The sequence below is a fragment of the Dipodomys spectabilis genome, unplaced genomic scaffold, assembly GCF_019054845.1.
Source record: "Dipodomys spectabilis isolate Male_0828 unplaced genomic scaffold, ASM1905484v1 ptg000102l, whole genome shotgun sequence".
NCBI lineage: Eukaryota > Metazoa > Chordata > Mammalia > Rodentia > Heteromyidae > Dipodomys > Dipodomys spectabilis.
In genome coordinates, this window is record NW_024870779.1 from 6,907,501 (window position 1) to 6,924,761 (window position 17,261).

The 17,261-nt window shown below is 37.7% G+C and overlaps 1 protein-coding gene across 1 annotated transcript in view; it reads right to left on the reverse strand.

Annotated features, from left to right (window-relative positions):
* The window catches only part of Kcnq5 (potassium voltage-gated channel subfamily Q member 5), a 541,548-nt gene that overhangs the window by 21,846 nt on the left and 502,441 nt on the right, over positions 1-17,261 (reverse strand). The window contains exon 10 of the mRNA XM_042687131.1: positions 3,473-3,581. Within this exon, the coding sequence (XP_042543065.1) occupies positions 3,473-3,581 (109 nt within the window). The remainder of the gene's footprint in view (positions 1-3,472; positions 3,582-17,261) is intronic.

Genomic DNA, 17,261 nt, shown 5'->3' on the forward strand with positions numbered 1-17,261 from the left:
TACCTCACTGTTTGAGAAGTTTCACTATCAGAAATAAGTAGGAAATGGCAGATCCTAAGCATTAATAAATGAAAATAGGAAATTTGACTTTGCTCTTGGTAAATGAAGAAATAATATTTTCCATACTGTCATCCTTGTAGTAAAGTATGTATTTTGCTACATATTTTTATTTTGTGTCTTAAGAAAAATGCCTTTTTTTTTTTTTTTTTTTGGTTGTGGGGCTTGAACTTTGGGTCTGGGCAATGTTCCTGAGCTCTTCAGCTCAAGGCTAGTGCTCTAGCACTAGAGCCACAGAGCCACTTCTGTTTTTTTTCTGAGTGGTTTATTGGCAATAAGAGTCTCATGGACTTTCCTGCTGGGGCTGGCTTTGAACCGTGATCCTCAGGTCTCAGCCTCCTTAGTAGCTAAGATTATAGGCGTGAGCCACCAGCGCCTGGCTAAAAATGACTATTTCAAGTGTTTCTAGGATATAAAAGGTGTATTGAAGTATTTGAATTTAATGTTCTAACACCCACAAAGTAACAAGGGGGATATGCACTATGGCTCACATCTGTAACCAAAGCTACTCAGGTGGCAGGTATCTAGAGGATCATTGTTGAAGGCTAGTCAGGCAAAAAATAGGAGAGAACTCATCTCAATTGAAAAAAGCTGGGCATGGTGATGCAAATCTAGTATCTCAGTTGTGAAGAAGGTATAAGAAGACGGATCAAAGTCTAAGGCCAGTTCAGGCAAAATACAAGGCTATCTGACAAAATAATAACCAGATTAGAAATGTGGCTCAAGTGGTGGAATGTCTAAGCGAGCATGCAGTTCTGAGTTCAAACCCCAGTATTACCAAGAACAATAATAGTAAGCCAACCCAAGGAAAATGTCCCATTTACTATTTTAGATATAATAGGTAGTTCACACTTGAAATCAGTGGAATACAAATGAAATACTATTTTAGGTGAGATTTAAAAGTTGTGCATATTCTGGCCAAAAACTTTCCCATTAGTGTTGTTGAACTTATTTATGTGATTACACTCCTTTGGGAAAAGACCAAATTTGGGTCTGTCTGAAAACTGCTTTTCAGAACTACTGATTATAGGGGCTGGGAAGGAGGCTCAGTGGTAGAGAGCCTGCCTTGCAGGCATGAGGCCCTGAGTTGATACCTCAGCACCATATATGTAGAAAAGCCGGAAGTGGTGCTGTAGCTTAAGTGGAAGAGTGCTAGCCTTGAACTGAAGAGCTTAGGGACAGTTCCCAGGCCCATGACCGACAAGAGATAGAACTGCTGATTATATTGGTTGGACATTTTATTTTATTATTTTATTTAATGGTTGGGCATTTTATTTTATTATTTTGTTTAACTTCATTTTATTTCATTTTCTCCTTAAGAATTATTATCTTCAAATAGCTGTGCCAAGGGGTTTTAGAGCAGAGTCACCCCTTTGGTTGGTTTTTAAATCATGTATTCCTCAAAATTACAGATTCCTAATTAAATTATTAAATTATTTAGTGTAGCTTTTAGGCTTTTGTGAAATTCAATAAACTTAGATGGAATTTAAAGAAGTGTTTTGAAAAAAAACAAGCACTAAGCAAAATGAGGGTATAGGGGACAAAAGAATCACCCTTCAATTTCGCCAATTAACATGCAAAAGAGTCAGAGCTCCACAGAATGGACAGAGAGGAAAATCATAAATTCAATTAAAAGTAAGGACCAGGCTAGGCACAGGTCCTGTTATTACAGGCAATATGCCTGTAATCCTAGCTACTCAGGGAGTCTAGATATGAGGATTGAAGTTCAAAGCCAGTTGGAGCAGGAAAGTTCATGAAACTCTTACCTCCATTTAACCACTAAAAAGCCAGGTATGGAGCTCAAGTGGTAGAGGACCAGCCTTGAGTAAAAAAGCTAAGGGATAGTAGCTGGGCCCTGAGTTCAAGAGTCAGTATCAGCACAAAACAAACAAAAAACAAGAATTCTGAAAAACAAGGGAATTCTGAAAAATACTTTACAAAAACCAGCTGGATTTTAAGAGGGTATAGCAAAGAAACTCTTAAACTGTTGATAAAGGACTTAGCTAGCGGAATAAACTGATTTCATTTTCTTTCTTGCTGCTCACAATCCTTTTCGTTAGTTGTGAAGCAAAGCAGAATGCTCCATGCCTTGGGTAGTGTTGCTCACTGCATTAAGTAGGACTTTTAGGAAACTTAATCTTCCTCTGCTAGATAGGATGTGCTGTGCGGTTGCAAGTCGGACTGACTGCAAGAATGAACTAAACAGCTTTGCTTTCATTTTAGGGTGTCTCATGATGCCATCAAGATGACTTATAGAGAAGCAATGTCTGATAGAAATGTTTCATATTTTCTTTGTCTAATAGGGTGGCCATCAGCCACTTAACATTTCTTGCATGCTTAAGACTGTGAAATATGAGACTCATCAATTGAATTTTAAATTGTATTCCATTCTAATTAATTCAATAATTTTTATGTCAATACTAGGATTTGAACTCAGGGTTTCTCACATTCTCAGCAAGCATGCTACCACTTGAGTCTCACTCACAATCCTTAATTAATTTAAATTAAAAGGACTTCCCTTAGGTTAGATCTAAAATATAAACATATGGGAAAGCATGTACAGGGCCATATACAAACTGACCGAAGGATACTCTATGCAGGGGCCATTTGCCATGATGTGGCTACTTTGAACACTTAACTGATATTAAATGAATACCAGAAAGCTGAAACATGTCTTATTTGAGGGAATGGAAGTTAAGGGGAAGGGTATGACCAAATGGAGAGAGGAGAGTAGGTAAACACATCATAATACTATATATACACATGGAAACAGAGCTAGGGACCAGGAGTGGATGGGCGTGGTTGGGATAGATGGGGGAGAATGGTGATCAAGATGTCCAGTACACCTAAACAGACATAATGATTTGAAACCTCTTTGCACAACTATTTAAGGATAATAAAACAAATTTCAAAGAGTGTTGGTAGCTTATACCTGTAATCCCAGGTACGCAGGAGGCTGAGATCTGAGGATCTTGTTTCGAAGGCACCCCAAAGCAAGAAAGTCGGTTAAAGTCTTAACATCAAATGACTAGTCAAAAGTTTTAAGTGGACTGTGCCTCAAATGGTAGGCTGTCAGCCTTGATTAAAAGCACTATGTGACAGTGCCCAGGCCTGAATCCAATCCTCAATATTAGCACACACATGCACACACACAGACAAATAAATTGCTATCTGTATAAGAAAGAGCCTCCTGTGACCAGTGACTTGGTTTTTCAAACTCTACCCACCTTTCATAACATATTTTCTGTTGAACTCAACAGTTTTACATTAAGAGAAAAAAATACTGCACGTTTGACTAGGCACCTGGATGAAGATGGAAAGAAGTTCTTGTGGAAACACACAGAACTTGGTAAGACAGTAACCTAAATAAGTGAAGATAGGTCTGGAATTATTTTGTTCTAGAGAGTTCACTAACCTGATAGCTCGAATGACAGTCTTGAGTGGTGGGGTGAGATCTTCCACTGACACATCACACTGGCATCCTTTATCATCGTAGATGTCATCCGTGCCAAGGGCTGTGTCAGCTGTAAGAGAAGTTAACACCAATTGGAAATGCCAAGGTGTGCATAAGATAAGCCAAGTGCTATCTAGTTGTCTCTTTCTCCTTTGTTTGCACACTAACCCATTTTTTTTGTGACTCCACACACATCATTTTCTGAGCTGTTTTTTCCACAGGAAAGATGCTGGTGATGGATTTGTGTTAATCCATCCGTGCTCTTTTGCCCAGTTCCATGGGAACTAAATACCCATCATCTAAGTGACAGCTGTTTGGAGTTAAGGAAACAGTCTTGGACACGTCACGAACTGGCTTGTATTTACAGAGCTCAAATCCCATGACATTGACCCCAAGAGTCTGGTGCTCACTGAACAAGCAAGCTAAGCAGCCAGACCTAAGAGCATAGACTCCTTATTAGTTCCTGGCCACCAGCAGAGGCTTGAGAGAGAGCTTTTATAACACCACATGGCCAAAGCTAAGGGCAGATTTGCAGATTGGACATGAAAACCCAGTACCTCCTAACCCCGTTCACTTTACTTTGGGGTTAATTGCTACCTGTGGTAAAAGTGTAGGGTTCCAAGGAACACTAAATTATTGACGTTTCATAAAATTACTACAGAATATACTTGGCAAATGTGACAAACTTGTCTTTGTTTTGAATACAAGACTTTCAGAAATGTAGGAAATCCATGATAAATGACAGACAAAACTGCTAAAACCATTTCTTAAAATTTGAGATGGAAAAGTTATCGAAGTTGATATCCAATTTCTACATGTATTTTTCTTTCTGTGTGTGTGTGTGTGTGTGCGTGTGTGTGTGTGTATCATGGGGCTTGGACACTCTGGGCTTGGGTACTATACCTAAGCTTTGTGCTCATACATTTGAAAAGTAATTTCAAATACAGACAAAAGTTAGAAAATCAGAACAAAGTTTTCTCCCCTTGATTATGAGAACAAAATGATGACATGATGCCCTGTCAACTCCCAATATTTCAATGAAAATTCCTCTTTCTTTTTTCTCTCTCTCTCTTTCTTTCTTTCTTTCTTTCTTTCTTTCTTTCTTTCTTTCTTTCTTTCTTTCTTTCTTTCTTTCTTTTTTCTCTCTTTCTTTTTTGCTGGTCTGGGCCTGGGTAATCTCTGAGCATTCATGCTCAAGGCTAGCACTCTACCCCTTGAACCACAGCTCTACTTCTGACTTTTTTGGTAGTTAACTAGAGCTAAGAGTTTCATGGAATTTCCTGCTTGGGCTGGCTTCTAACTGTGATCCTCCGATCTCAGCCTCCTGAGTAGCTAGCATTACAAACCTGAGCCACTGGCCCCTGGTAGATGAACTGGTTTTTACGACTTCTATTTCTTTCCTCTAGGATAGTAATAGTGATAATAAACACAGTAACAAGAGATTTTTAGTGAAACCTAATTATGTGCCAAAAACTTTAATTAATTGCTACAAAATTTCATGAGATCTGTACTATTATTACTCTTTGTTTCCTAGACTGTGGAAAAGAGGCACAGAAGGCTTAAGGAACTTGCCACAGGGCACACAGAGATAGCAATAGAAGCAGAATTTACATGCATGTGTTTTTCTGCACATAGTTCTTCCTGCCTGTCATAAAGGAGCCCACAGCCTTGACCAAGGACCCAAAGTTAGAGCAGGTCATGGGTTAAGCCTACCCATATCCCAAAAGATATCTGGACATAACACACCATGAAACTTCCCAGAGGATTATGAAGGGTGGAGGAGGAAGACAGGTGGACAGGTGGGCTCACTTACAGACTAGTTAGTAATCAGAGCTGAGGTCATCAGTTGCCACAAAGGAGCCCTCTGAGAGGCTAGGTGTTACCAATCAAAGTACTGAATTCAAGAGAGTGCTGTACTTTCCCTAAGTTCCTCCCCCCCCCTTTTTTTTTTGCTCAAGGATAGCACCCCATCACTTGAGCCACAATTCAACTTCCAGCTTTTTGGTGGTTAATTGGACATAAGAGTCTCTGAGTTTCTAGCCTGGGCTGGCCCCAAACCATGATTCTCAGATCTCAGCCTCCTGAGTAGCCAGGATCACAGGGTGAGCCATGCAGGCACATGGCTCAAGAGTATTTTATGCTGTCCTTTGAAATAGAGGCAGAGGGCTATCTTCCTTCACCTGACGCCTTATATCCCTGGCTGCTGGGGAATACTGGAGATGATTCAGGGAAAGCAGATGCTATAACATCTGTATTGATGACCACTCTACTTGAAAACCACATAGCCAGTCATAGCATGATAATAAAGGTCCAAACACCTAAGTAATATAAAATGTAGGGTTGTGGCTCACCACTAGTGGCTTACACCTGTAATCCTAGCTACTCAGGATGCTACTGAAGATCCCAATTCAAATATCAGCCAGGCAGAAGTGCATGAGACTCATTTCCAATTAATCAGCAAAAAAGTTGGAAGTGGAGGTGTGACTCAAAGAAGAGAGTGTCAGTCTTGAATGAAAAACCTAAGCAAGAGAATGAGACCCTTAGTTCAAGCCTCAGTACAAAAATATGTGGGGGTCCTTTAATTGTGAGGTGAATGGGAAACTACTATTTTTTTTAGCAAATGTATCCTGTCAAAATAGCTAAAAATCGAAAACGAACTTTACTGCTTTGGTAGGGGGGGAGGAGGGAGGAGGATGGGAAGGGATGGGAAGGGGAAACAAAGGAGGAGGCTACAATGCTTGATAAGAAATGTACTCATTATCTTGCCCATGTAATTGTAAACCCTCTGTACAGTATTTTCACAATAAAAAATAGCTAAAAAAAAGGAAGATGATGGCAGCAATTGACTGCATACGGGGTAGACTATCCCAAATAATTACAAGTCAGCCATACCCTCTTAGCTCCTTAAGTTCCCAAAAGAGACCGACAGGTCTCTATTCTATTGGAGAACAAGGCTGAATGGAGGACAGGAGTCAGACTCCAGTCGTATTCCATTCAGCTGAGTCCTTTGGGGCAGCTTTTGAATAGCACTTTACTTATTTATTTATATCCTTGTGTGTGTGTGTGTGTGTGTGTGTGTGTGTGTGTGCGCACGTGCGCATGTGCTGATACAAGGGCTTGAACACAGGCTCTCTCACTTTCATTTGACATTTTCACTCAAAACTAGCACTTTTCCACTTGTGCCCAGCCTCCACATCTGGCTTTTCAATGGTTAATTAGAGATAAGAGTCCCATGGACTTTCCTGTCCAGGCTGGCTTCAAGCCTTGATGCATGGATCTCAGCCTCCTGAGTAGCTAGGATTACAGGCGTGAACCTAGTTTAGTATTTTGATTTAGAATCTGATTATTCAAGGTACAAATGAAACAAACAGTTCTACTTCCCATTTATTTTTCTGAGAGGTTGGCTTAGAGCAAATAAAGGGCACATCTATCCTTGCCAGCACATGTCAGGACAGAAGCTGGATTAGGCTTTGCTTTTTCCTCAAAGCCACAAAGTGAAGAAGATACTATTATCACTTTTGCTTCTTGAGATGTCTGTTTTCTTTCCAGTAAGGTTAATGATACATTAGATGTCTCTCTTATTATTTCTAAAGGCATAAAGCCCTCTATCAGTGATACAACAGCAGGGGATAAATTTTGAGCTAGATCTGTGCCCTCTAGGGCCATGTCTGCTTTTGTCCTGGCCTTTTGGAGCATGTGAGTTCCAGGAATCCAAGCAGGTAGGAACAATGAGCTGAAAAAAGTCAAGTCACAAGGGCAAAATGCTAATGGAACAAGGTGACCCTCAAAAAACTCTGTCTCCTGTGGACTATCTTCCTGGGCAGGCCCAGCCTACACCTGTGCACAGTGCTTGCTTCCTATGGTGGAGATAAAGGAACATACATATATATGATTCCTTATTGACCACAGCTTTTCTTTCTTTTTTTTGTCAGTCATGCCTGTCTCTGAGCTTTTTCCCTCAAGGTTAGCTCTCTACCACTTTGAACCACAGCACTTCTTCCTTGTCTTTCATGTGTGGCAATGAGGATGGAATTTAGGGCTTGAATTACTTTAGGTAATTGTTCTACCTCTAAGCTTTAACCCCAACCTTGCTTTGTATTAATTATCAGTGGTCTTGATTTGTTTCCATCTACAATTTTAGCAAAATTTAAAATTCAATTTTGACAAACCACTAATTCAAATTGCAAGTTTCCATATACTATGACAAAAAAAAGAATCACTTGACACGTGTAATCCCTATACTTGGGATACTGAAGCAGGAGGAGGGTTGCCAGTTTAAGGCTAGCCAGGCCTACACAGTGAGACTCTGTCTCAGGAAGCCAAAAAATGAAAAGGATAATTCTGAGTCATATGTACTAATGTGAAAATATGCTAAAGCGTACAATTAAATTGCAATGTGAAAAAAGATACTTTGGTTATGTATAATGATACGCAAAAAGAAAAACAGCTAGAAGGTAATATGTAAAAATGAAATAAACTATTCAAGGTCATGAGTTCATAGATGATATGTAGCTCTTCTGAAATTCCTTAATGAGTTTAAGGTATTTTTCCCACTATAAAATTAATATTTACTTTTTTGGACGAAGGATGCTGGAGGTTGGACCCAGAATCTCATTAATACTAAATATGAATTGCACCATTGAGCTACATTTTAAGCCACTAAGTAGAGTATTTGAAAAATGGAAGAACAAATTAGAATGAAGAAAAATAAGTCTTTCAAAATTCCAGAACAAAAAAAAAAGTTCCAGAACAATCTATTTTTATTGTAGAATTAAGTTGCTTTGTGCAATTTATTATACTGTGGCATGAAAACATACATTGCAATGGTCACAAGTGGATGACATTGATCAAGATGCCTTTTACTTATAAACTGGTAATAAGTTAAACCAGGTGCCAGTGGCTCACACCTGCAATCCTAGCTACTTAAGAGTTTTGAGACCAGAGAATCCCAGCTTAAAGCCAACCTGGGCAGAAAAGTCGATGAGACTCTTACTTATAATTAACCAGCAAAAAACTATAACCGGAGGTTATAGTGTACCAGCCTTGAGTGAAAACACTGATGGAGGATGCAAAGCCTTGAGTTCAAGCCTCAACATCAGCACAAAGAAAACAAAAAAACCCCAAAAAACTGACATGCTGAATGGAAGCTTTTTTGTAAAGATAGCTAAAATAATGAATAAAAAGAAAAAAAAACTTCAAAAGAAAATGGCCCCTATTCATGGTGATAAGTAATTTGTTATATTCTGTCATCAATTACAGTTCATTTTCCAAGGGTTCATTCCTTTGCTGTTAGCCATACTTCACTTGTTCTTTTCCCTGCCCTGTCATTTCTCAGCACCTTAAGTATCATTCTAAATTTAGAAGTTTCATTTTAGACATATGATAGTCCAAAGATAATGTCTTTAATCCCACTAGAGTTTAGAGTAACTGGCTAGGCACAGTTTTATTCTGTTATATCCTTGGCTAGGCTCTTCTTTTCTTTTCCTTGCTATATTTTTAAGACATTAAGCGATACACTGAGTCCTCAAAGGGACTGATGATCTAGATGATCATATCTATCTATCTATCTATCTATCTATCTATCTACACAAACACATGTGTATTACATATATATGTATTATATATAAATATGTATTTGTCCTAGATTTTTTTGCTTTCATTTTGTTTTTACTTATTGCAGTAATAATACATGTTCATAGATACTTTGAGATAATTAATTAGTTAATTTTTGTGGTGAATCTGGGGCTTAAATTCAGAGCCTCATGCTCTCATTTGGCCTTTTCACTCTAGGCTACCACTTGAGGCACAGCTCTACTTCTGGCTTTTTGCTGGTTAACTGGAGACAAGAGTCTCATAGACATTCCTCCCAGGTCTACCCTCAAACTGAAATGCTCAGGTCTCAGCCTCCCGATTAGCTAGGATTATAGGCCTGAGCTACCAGTGCCTGGCTTGAAATATGAAATGTTTAAAAATCATTTTTATTCATTTCATCGCTCAGTTGACCATATGATATTTGTTCATTTTTGTGAAGTACAATTTGATGGCTTGATTTATGTGTACATTCAATAATGATAAAATCAAGTAATTATTGTAACTACTACCTGAAAGTTAATTATTTCTTTATAATAAGTACAGTTCAAATTCTTGTCTTATATTTTAAAAATGCAGCGCATGTGGCATGTCATGCCTGAATGCATTCCTACTTACATATTTTTATTTTTTAATTATCTCTAAGTAGCTGTACACAGGCATAATTCAACACATCAGTTCTGAGTATACTTCCTATTTAACTCTTAACACTGTATCTGTTGGTCAGCCTTGTCTCATCCTTCCTCTCTGAATTTCAAACTAAATCATAAAGAATGAGAAAGAATTAGTCCCTGGTTCTAACATTCTGAGAAATGCCCTCTTAAGTTCTAGCATCTTCCCTGGATATAGTCATTTTCTCTGCATCAGCTGATGAGTCAGTTAAAGCCAAAGTCAGTTTCTCAACACGGACTGAAAACTAAGCATGTTGGGTTGCCAAATGAGAGAAATTTATTCTGATAGCTCAGAAGCTCCTATTTGACCTCTTCTTACAGCCTTTCCCTGCCAGGTCCCTGCCAACATTTCTTCTGGTGATGGCTATGGTGTCATCACTACTGGATACTGTTCATGTATTATCTCTGCACCCCCATCCATTTGCTTCTCCCTTCCTTTTGTCTTTGGCTTCTCTAGAATTAGGGGCTTTACTACTAAGCACATTATCACATGTATATAGGAAACAAACACAGCAGTAAATATCTCTAAATAGGAATAAGGAGAACTTCAGAAAACCTTTAGAGTAAATCATTTAAATCTCAGAATATATGTAAGTTTGAAAAGTATTGCATTCTAGAAGCTCTTTTGCGTTGTCTCAAGCCGAAGGATGGGGTGTGGAGGCCCGTGAGACAGCTCAGTACTTCAGGAATTTACCATCTTTATGGAACACATAATGATTGCCAAGCTTGGCCCAGCCCTTTCTTCTGTTCCCTGTGTGCATTTATCTATCACTCGGTGTTTTAGTTTTTGTGCTGCTGCAGATCAAACCAAGGCAGTGCACATGGTATAGGGAAGTCTCCTGCCACTGAGCCATACACCCAGCTCAGGAATCACATAAATCTTACAACAATTGTTATATCTGAATGTTTATAAATCCTCTTCCCTGCTAAACAGTAATTGTCATGAGAGTGGAACCAAGTCTTCCTTATATAAGATTTTGACTTTATTGTTTCTATCTGCCCTATGGCATTTTACATGCTCATTTATTCATTTTTTTATTTATCTATAATCGGTCATGATTATATATAATCCAAAATTCTACTGTGAAAAAGAATTTTTTTAAGCTGGGTAATAGTGGCTCATGCCTGTAATCCTAGCCATTCAGGAAACTGACATCTGAGGACTGAGATTTGAAGTTCTGAGTGGGGAAAGCCAAGCAAGAGCTTGGAAGTTCTGAGTCAAGTCCCAGTACTGGCATAAATAAAAACATAAATAAATAAAAATAAGAAAAAGAAATATCCTTAATTGTCCTTAATGTATGTAATTTTTAAACATTTAAAATAAGATTTGCCTCCATTGTCCTATGAAAATATGTAAGAGGCACAGTAAGTTTAAAGTATAAGAATGAATAATTTACACATTAGAACAAGAGAACATTTATTGAATAAATAAATGGCTTTGATTTTTAGCTAGGTAACGCAACTTGTGGATCTACTTTAACTTCTTGGGTTTAGAAAAACAATATAGCACTAATGAAAATGTAAATTTATTACAGTGAGGTATAGTGTTATTCTGTATGACACCTTTGGATATTTGACTTTTGTGTTCTTTTCCATATGTGACTTTTATTCAAATACCTTATATTGTTGACATTATAAGGACAAACTGAAATGTCACTAATGTGACATTCTTTATTTAATTCTAAGTCTTAAGAGATCTGGAATAAATAGCTCAAGAGTGAGCTCTTTTACCAGTTAGGAACTCATTGATTTCCTAGAGAAATACAAATAATTCTATAAGAAAACTTTTCATAAATTTGTCAACACATTTCTATTAACGTTTTGAAAGGTCAGATAATTAAGATAAAAATATTTAAAAAACAATAGAGAACAAAATTTTTTATTTGAAATAAGCCCAGCTATTCATAGCCAAACCATATATTTGTTTCAAATAACCTTTTGAGCTTTTAAAGCAATAGTCTAATTAAGGAGCTAATTTCAGTATTTTTTTAAACAGGCAGTTGCATTTTCTTGTATATATTTTTTTAATAAAAATAGATACCATTTAAATAGCAAATGTTATTAGTACAATTGAAGATTACAGATTTAAAAGAGATTATGTTACTTATCTGGGTCTACTGCTTATTTTTTAGTGGGATGAAATTCTTGACAAAAAAAAAAATGTAGAGTACAGAAGAAATAATCTTGTTACCCAAAATAGAAACAGAGGTGGACACGCAAATAGCATTATTAGAAAAGTGCACAACTTATATTCTTTTCCCTAAAATAAATTAGATCAAGAATTTCATGTGAATGCCACATCCTAAAATAAAAAATATGTCCCATATATATCAAACTCTCTCAGATCAATGAGGAGACTTTTATACTAAAGAGACAATATGATTAGCATTTGACTGGATTTGATTAGCTTTTGCTGGCTTGGCTTATAGGAGTTGTCAAGCTTTTATGATTTCCACACACAATAAGAAATGTATTGTGACCAGGCATACACCACATACACAGATAAAATGTTCTCTTCCTTAAGATGGTAGATTGAATATACATCTCTAATCTTGCTCCATCTAAAAATTCCATGAAAGGTCTAAACATGTACAAGGAGAGAATAGGAGAGGAGGCCACAACAACATAATTTTGGAAGTGGAAAGCAGATGGGACAAGTTAGGTTAACTGACTAGCTGATACCAGAGTGAAAAACCATATGCCAACACTCAGGAAAACTGCAACAACAGTGAGATTTACACTTTAGAAAAGTTTTTTTAAAAAAATCTCAGGAATTGATAGTATTGGGTACTTCTGGATACAAGGGGATAGAGGAAAAAAACTCAGATAAGGAAGATCACATATAATGTACCCTGGACATTCAGTCCTGGGAGCAGATGGAAAGAGATAAGGGGTTGTCAGGCGTAGTTGAAGAACAAGTATTAAACCAAAAGCTCCAGTCCTAATTGACCATATGTCCAGTGAATGTTGAGAACCCACTACACCTGATCACCAAGTGAATGTTGAGAACCCACAACACCTGCTCACCATTGTAGCAATGGCAACAAGCCTTTTAACCATTGGAGAGGATGCTTCAATGAGTATTGTCTGGGGAATTTAATCTGTTTCAGAATAAAAGAAAGAGCCCAAAAGACCAACCCAAGGAAGTCACTGAGAAATGTTTGACCCAGATGAGCCTATGGTGAAGATCGAGGTTGATCAGGAACAATAAGACCAGTGAATTTCAGCAATCTAGTTTCCTTGTATCTTCTATACTTCATTATGAAGAAACACCCAAGATTTACTAAACATCTAAGGTAATCTTCTATTACAAAAATAGAGGTCACACCAAAGGAGGATGCTCTAAGAAGAGGAGCACAAAGGCCCCAATGCCTATGTGCCTCTGATCATACAAAATAACATTTACTGAAATGAACTCCAGGAAATTTAAACAAGGTTTTTTTTCTTTGCAGCTGTTCTTGTTTTCTTTTCTTTTCTTTTTTAATCTTGTTGATTTGTTTATATGTGTTTGGGAGAATAAGGGGAGGAAAACAGAAATGGAGGGACAAGGGTGAACAAATGGAACAGTAGTACCCACTAGATACTAAGTTGAAAATGGACTCTACACTTGGTGAGTGGGGGGGAAGGGAAAAATTGGGAGACATTGACCAGAAATAAATATACTCTGTACATGACTTACGTAACTGTAACACCTCTATATCAGCGTTGTGATATCAATAAACAAATTTAAAAGTAGAGTTCACAGTCAGGTACTAGTGGCTTATGCCTGTAATCCTAGCTAATTAGGAGGCTGAGACAAGATGCTGGCAATTTGAAGCCTAGCCCAAGGAAAGAAAGTCCTTGAGACTCTTATTTCTAAGGATTAATTGGTGGAGTGCTAGCTAGCCTTGAGAGAAAAAGCTCAGGGACAGTGCCCAATCTCTGAGTTCAAGCCCCAGGATTGGCACACAAAAATAGTAACTAGAAGGGAACAGACACTGAGGAAAATGAAATCTCAAAACACTATCATTAATATCTTCACAGATATACGGCATGGTAATGTATCTGTGTGACCAAAATAAAGAAATTCAGAAAATAACAATGGACCTTAGGAATGATAGGAGAAATGAAAATCCTAATAAGAGGCATGGATGAGCAAGTTAACCAAAATGCTCAGAAAGTAGAACAAAAAAGACAAAGAGATGGAAAATGGAAAGCTAAGAAGCTTGGGATCATTTCACAATTCCAAAGTTCAAATAACAGATTTATGTGGAATGAGAGGAAATTACCTCCTAAACTATGTATTGCAGAATGGAAACACACACACACACACACACACACACACACACACACACACACACACACACACACACACGTGTCTAGATGTGCATTGCATGCATTCTTTCTTAAGAAAGTGGCTGGAGGATGTATTCCAACAAAATTCGGATGCTAACCAAAAGAGCAGAAGGCCTGGGAGCAGAAGGCATGCTGGTGGAAGCAGCCCTGGTGAATGGAGAAGGACTTGTTTGTGACTCAGGACAGCAGGGGGAGGAGGGACGTGGCCCGGGGAGGGGCGTGATGGGAATGGATGCAGGCATGCTGACATCTGCCATGTCCTCAGTCATCATGCCATCTTTGTACCTTGATTTATTCCCCATTCTGGAATAATAAAGTAAATTTAAAAAGACAAAACTGAGATTCTGGAAACTGTGAATTCAGTCTGGATAAAAAAAACAATACAAGGGAACTGGAATGATAATGGCTTGGTAGCTGGCTTAGAGAGAAGCCAGCTCAGCTAAAAGGAGAATGGAAGTATTTAGGATGCATTCTCCAAGCCTAACTTATCAGGTACCTGATGTAACTGAAACTGAGGAAATTTCAGGGAGAGATTAGTGGAAGATGTAGAAATAATTATGAAGACAACAGAAACAGTATTGATATGTCCTACAAGAAAAGCAAAAGGCTATATATAATCACAGATGTAATCACAGTGCACTATAATAACAACTGACACAAAATATTGACATAATTTTGACTTATGTGTAATCATTAGAACTTGTAGCAGGAGGATAGAGGATCTTCAGAAAGGGAAGTGAAAAAAGCTAAATAGTCATTGACAAGAGTTGGAAGTATATATAATGTTCAGAATTAATTAGTCAGGAATTAGCGGTCTAAACATGCTATCGGAAAAACTTTGGAAAAAACTATTGGAGACATGACTATTAGAAGAAATAGCTGAAAAACAGGAAATGGTAGCCAAAGCCAAATAGAAGCCTGTAGGTAAGCTGAGAGAAGTGAGAAGTAACATCATCTTATTTTGTTATAAAGATTATATTATTTGACTTCCTAAAAGTTTTTATTATTTTTCAAAAATCTGTTGACTGAGCACTGTGGCTCACATTTGTAATCCTAGCTACTTAGGAGCAAGAAATCTGAAGGTCGTGGTTCAAAGACAGCTGGAATAGGAAAATCTGTGAGAATTAAAAAAAAAAAAACAAACTCAGTTAACAAGCAAAAATCCAGAAGCCAGGCTCAAGTGGTAGAGAACCAGTGTTGAGAGAAAAAGCCAAGCGACAATTCAAGCCTCTGAGCTCCCCAGTACATGCACCTGTTCCCAGCCCTCCCCCCAAAAATCTGACCGATAATCTTGTTTGCATTCACTGTGTATAAGAATGATGTTTGGGAACACATACAAACAGAGGGATGACTAAATCTGTCCAATTAACAAATGTATTAATATTTTATAATGGTGAGAGTATGTAATGTCTAGAAATTTGCATTTTTCAAGAGTACAATATATTATTATATTATCACTATAAATAGAGCTGATGAATTTGTTCTTCCATGTAACTGTACTAATATGTTGTCTGACCAATCCCTCCCTCTACTTTCCCCCTACTTATCCCAATCTTTGGTAACCACTATTCACGTTCCATTTTTGGCACCTGATGCCATAACCTCAAGGTTCATCTGTGTTACCACGAATGTCAGGAGATTCTCCCATTCTGCTCTATAATTATCTATCTATCTATCTATCTATTTATCTATCTATCTATCTATCTATCTATCTATCTATCTATCTATCTATCTATCTATCTATCTATCATCTATCCATTTATCCATCTCTCTCTTTCTCTCTCCACCTACATACCTACGCTTACCAATCTACCTACCTAACCATCTATTATGTATCTATCCCATTTTCTGTGCCCATTCATCTGTTGAGAGACACTTAAGTATGTACTCCAAATCTTGGTTGCTGTGAGTGATCCTGTAAGGAACACGATAGTGTAGATCTCATTTTGTATGTGTGTGTGTGCGCGCGCATGCACACCAGTACTGGGATCTGAATTCAGGACCTCCCACTCTCCTTTAACTTTTTCACTCAAGCTGGTGCTCTATCACTTAAGCAACACTTCTGCTTCTGGCTTTTTGCTGCTTATTTGGAGATAAGGGTCTCACAAACTTTTATGTCTTGTTTGGCTTTGAACCTTGATCCTCAGATCTCAACCTCCTGAGTAGTTTGGATCACAGGTGTGAGCCACCATCTTTGGCTTGTAGATGCCTTTTTAATATATATTGGTTTCATTTCCTTTGAGCATATATCCAGTTGAGAGACTGATGGATCATATGGTAGTTTTGTTTTGATTTTTTAGGGTTGTTTCCCTTCCTTCCGTCCTTCCTTCCTTCGTTCCTTCCTTCCTCCCTTCCTTCCTTCCTTCCTCCCTTCCTTCCTTCTTCCCTCCCTTCCTTCTTTCCTCCCTCTCTCCCTCCCTCCCTTTCTTCCTCTCTCTTTCTCTCTCTTTCTTTCATCTGAGATTACCCCCTGAGCCACATCTCCAACTCCTCTATTTTACTTTTTAAAGGAACTTTTGTACTGTTTTCTCTAATGGATGTACTAATTTACAGTTCTAGCCACTATATGTTAAGATGCATTAGTATATTAGCATGACCTTTATTCCCCATTCTCACCATCACTTGCTACCTTTTGTTTTTCGGATAATAGTCATTCTAACTGGAGAGAGATGACATCTCAGTATAGGTCTGATTTGCATTTCATTGATGATTTGTGATGTTGATTCTCTTGTACTTATTCTGAGGCTGGCTAATTAGCTACATTCAGAAATACTAATTCACACTAATGAGATGATGTATTATGTAAGAAAATACTGCATTTGTGCATTCTCTCTTAAAGATCAAAGATGCCATTCACGAATAATTCATGCATGCTCAGAATCCTAAATTATGTTAATTACAATGTGAATTTCTCTCAGATTCTCTATTACAGACCGTCAATTAACCTTACTGGCTAGCTGAAATACTGGCAAAATTTCATGTAATAGTTCTTGACACTTAATTAAAAAGAGTTTGTTTTGAGCCACGGATGAAGCACTAAAGCATTTTTAAAACACTATGGTCTCTACTGCCAAAATTATGATCAAACCTCAACAAGATAAAAGAAAAAAATATTTAAAAAATAGTTTCTGTTATTTTTAATTGAATGTTGCTAT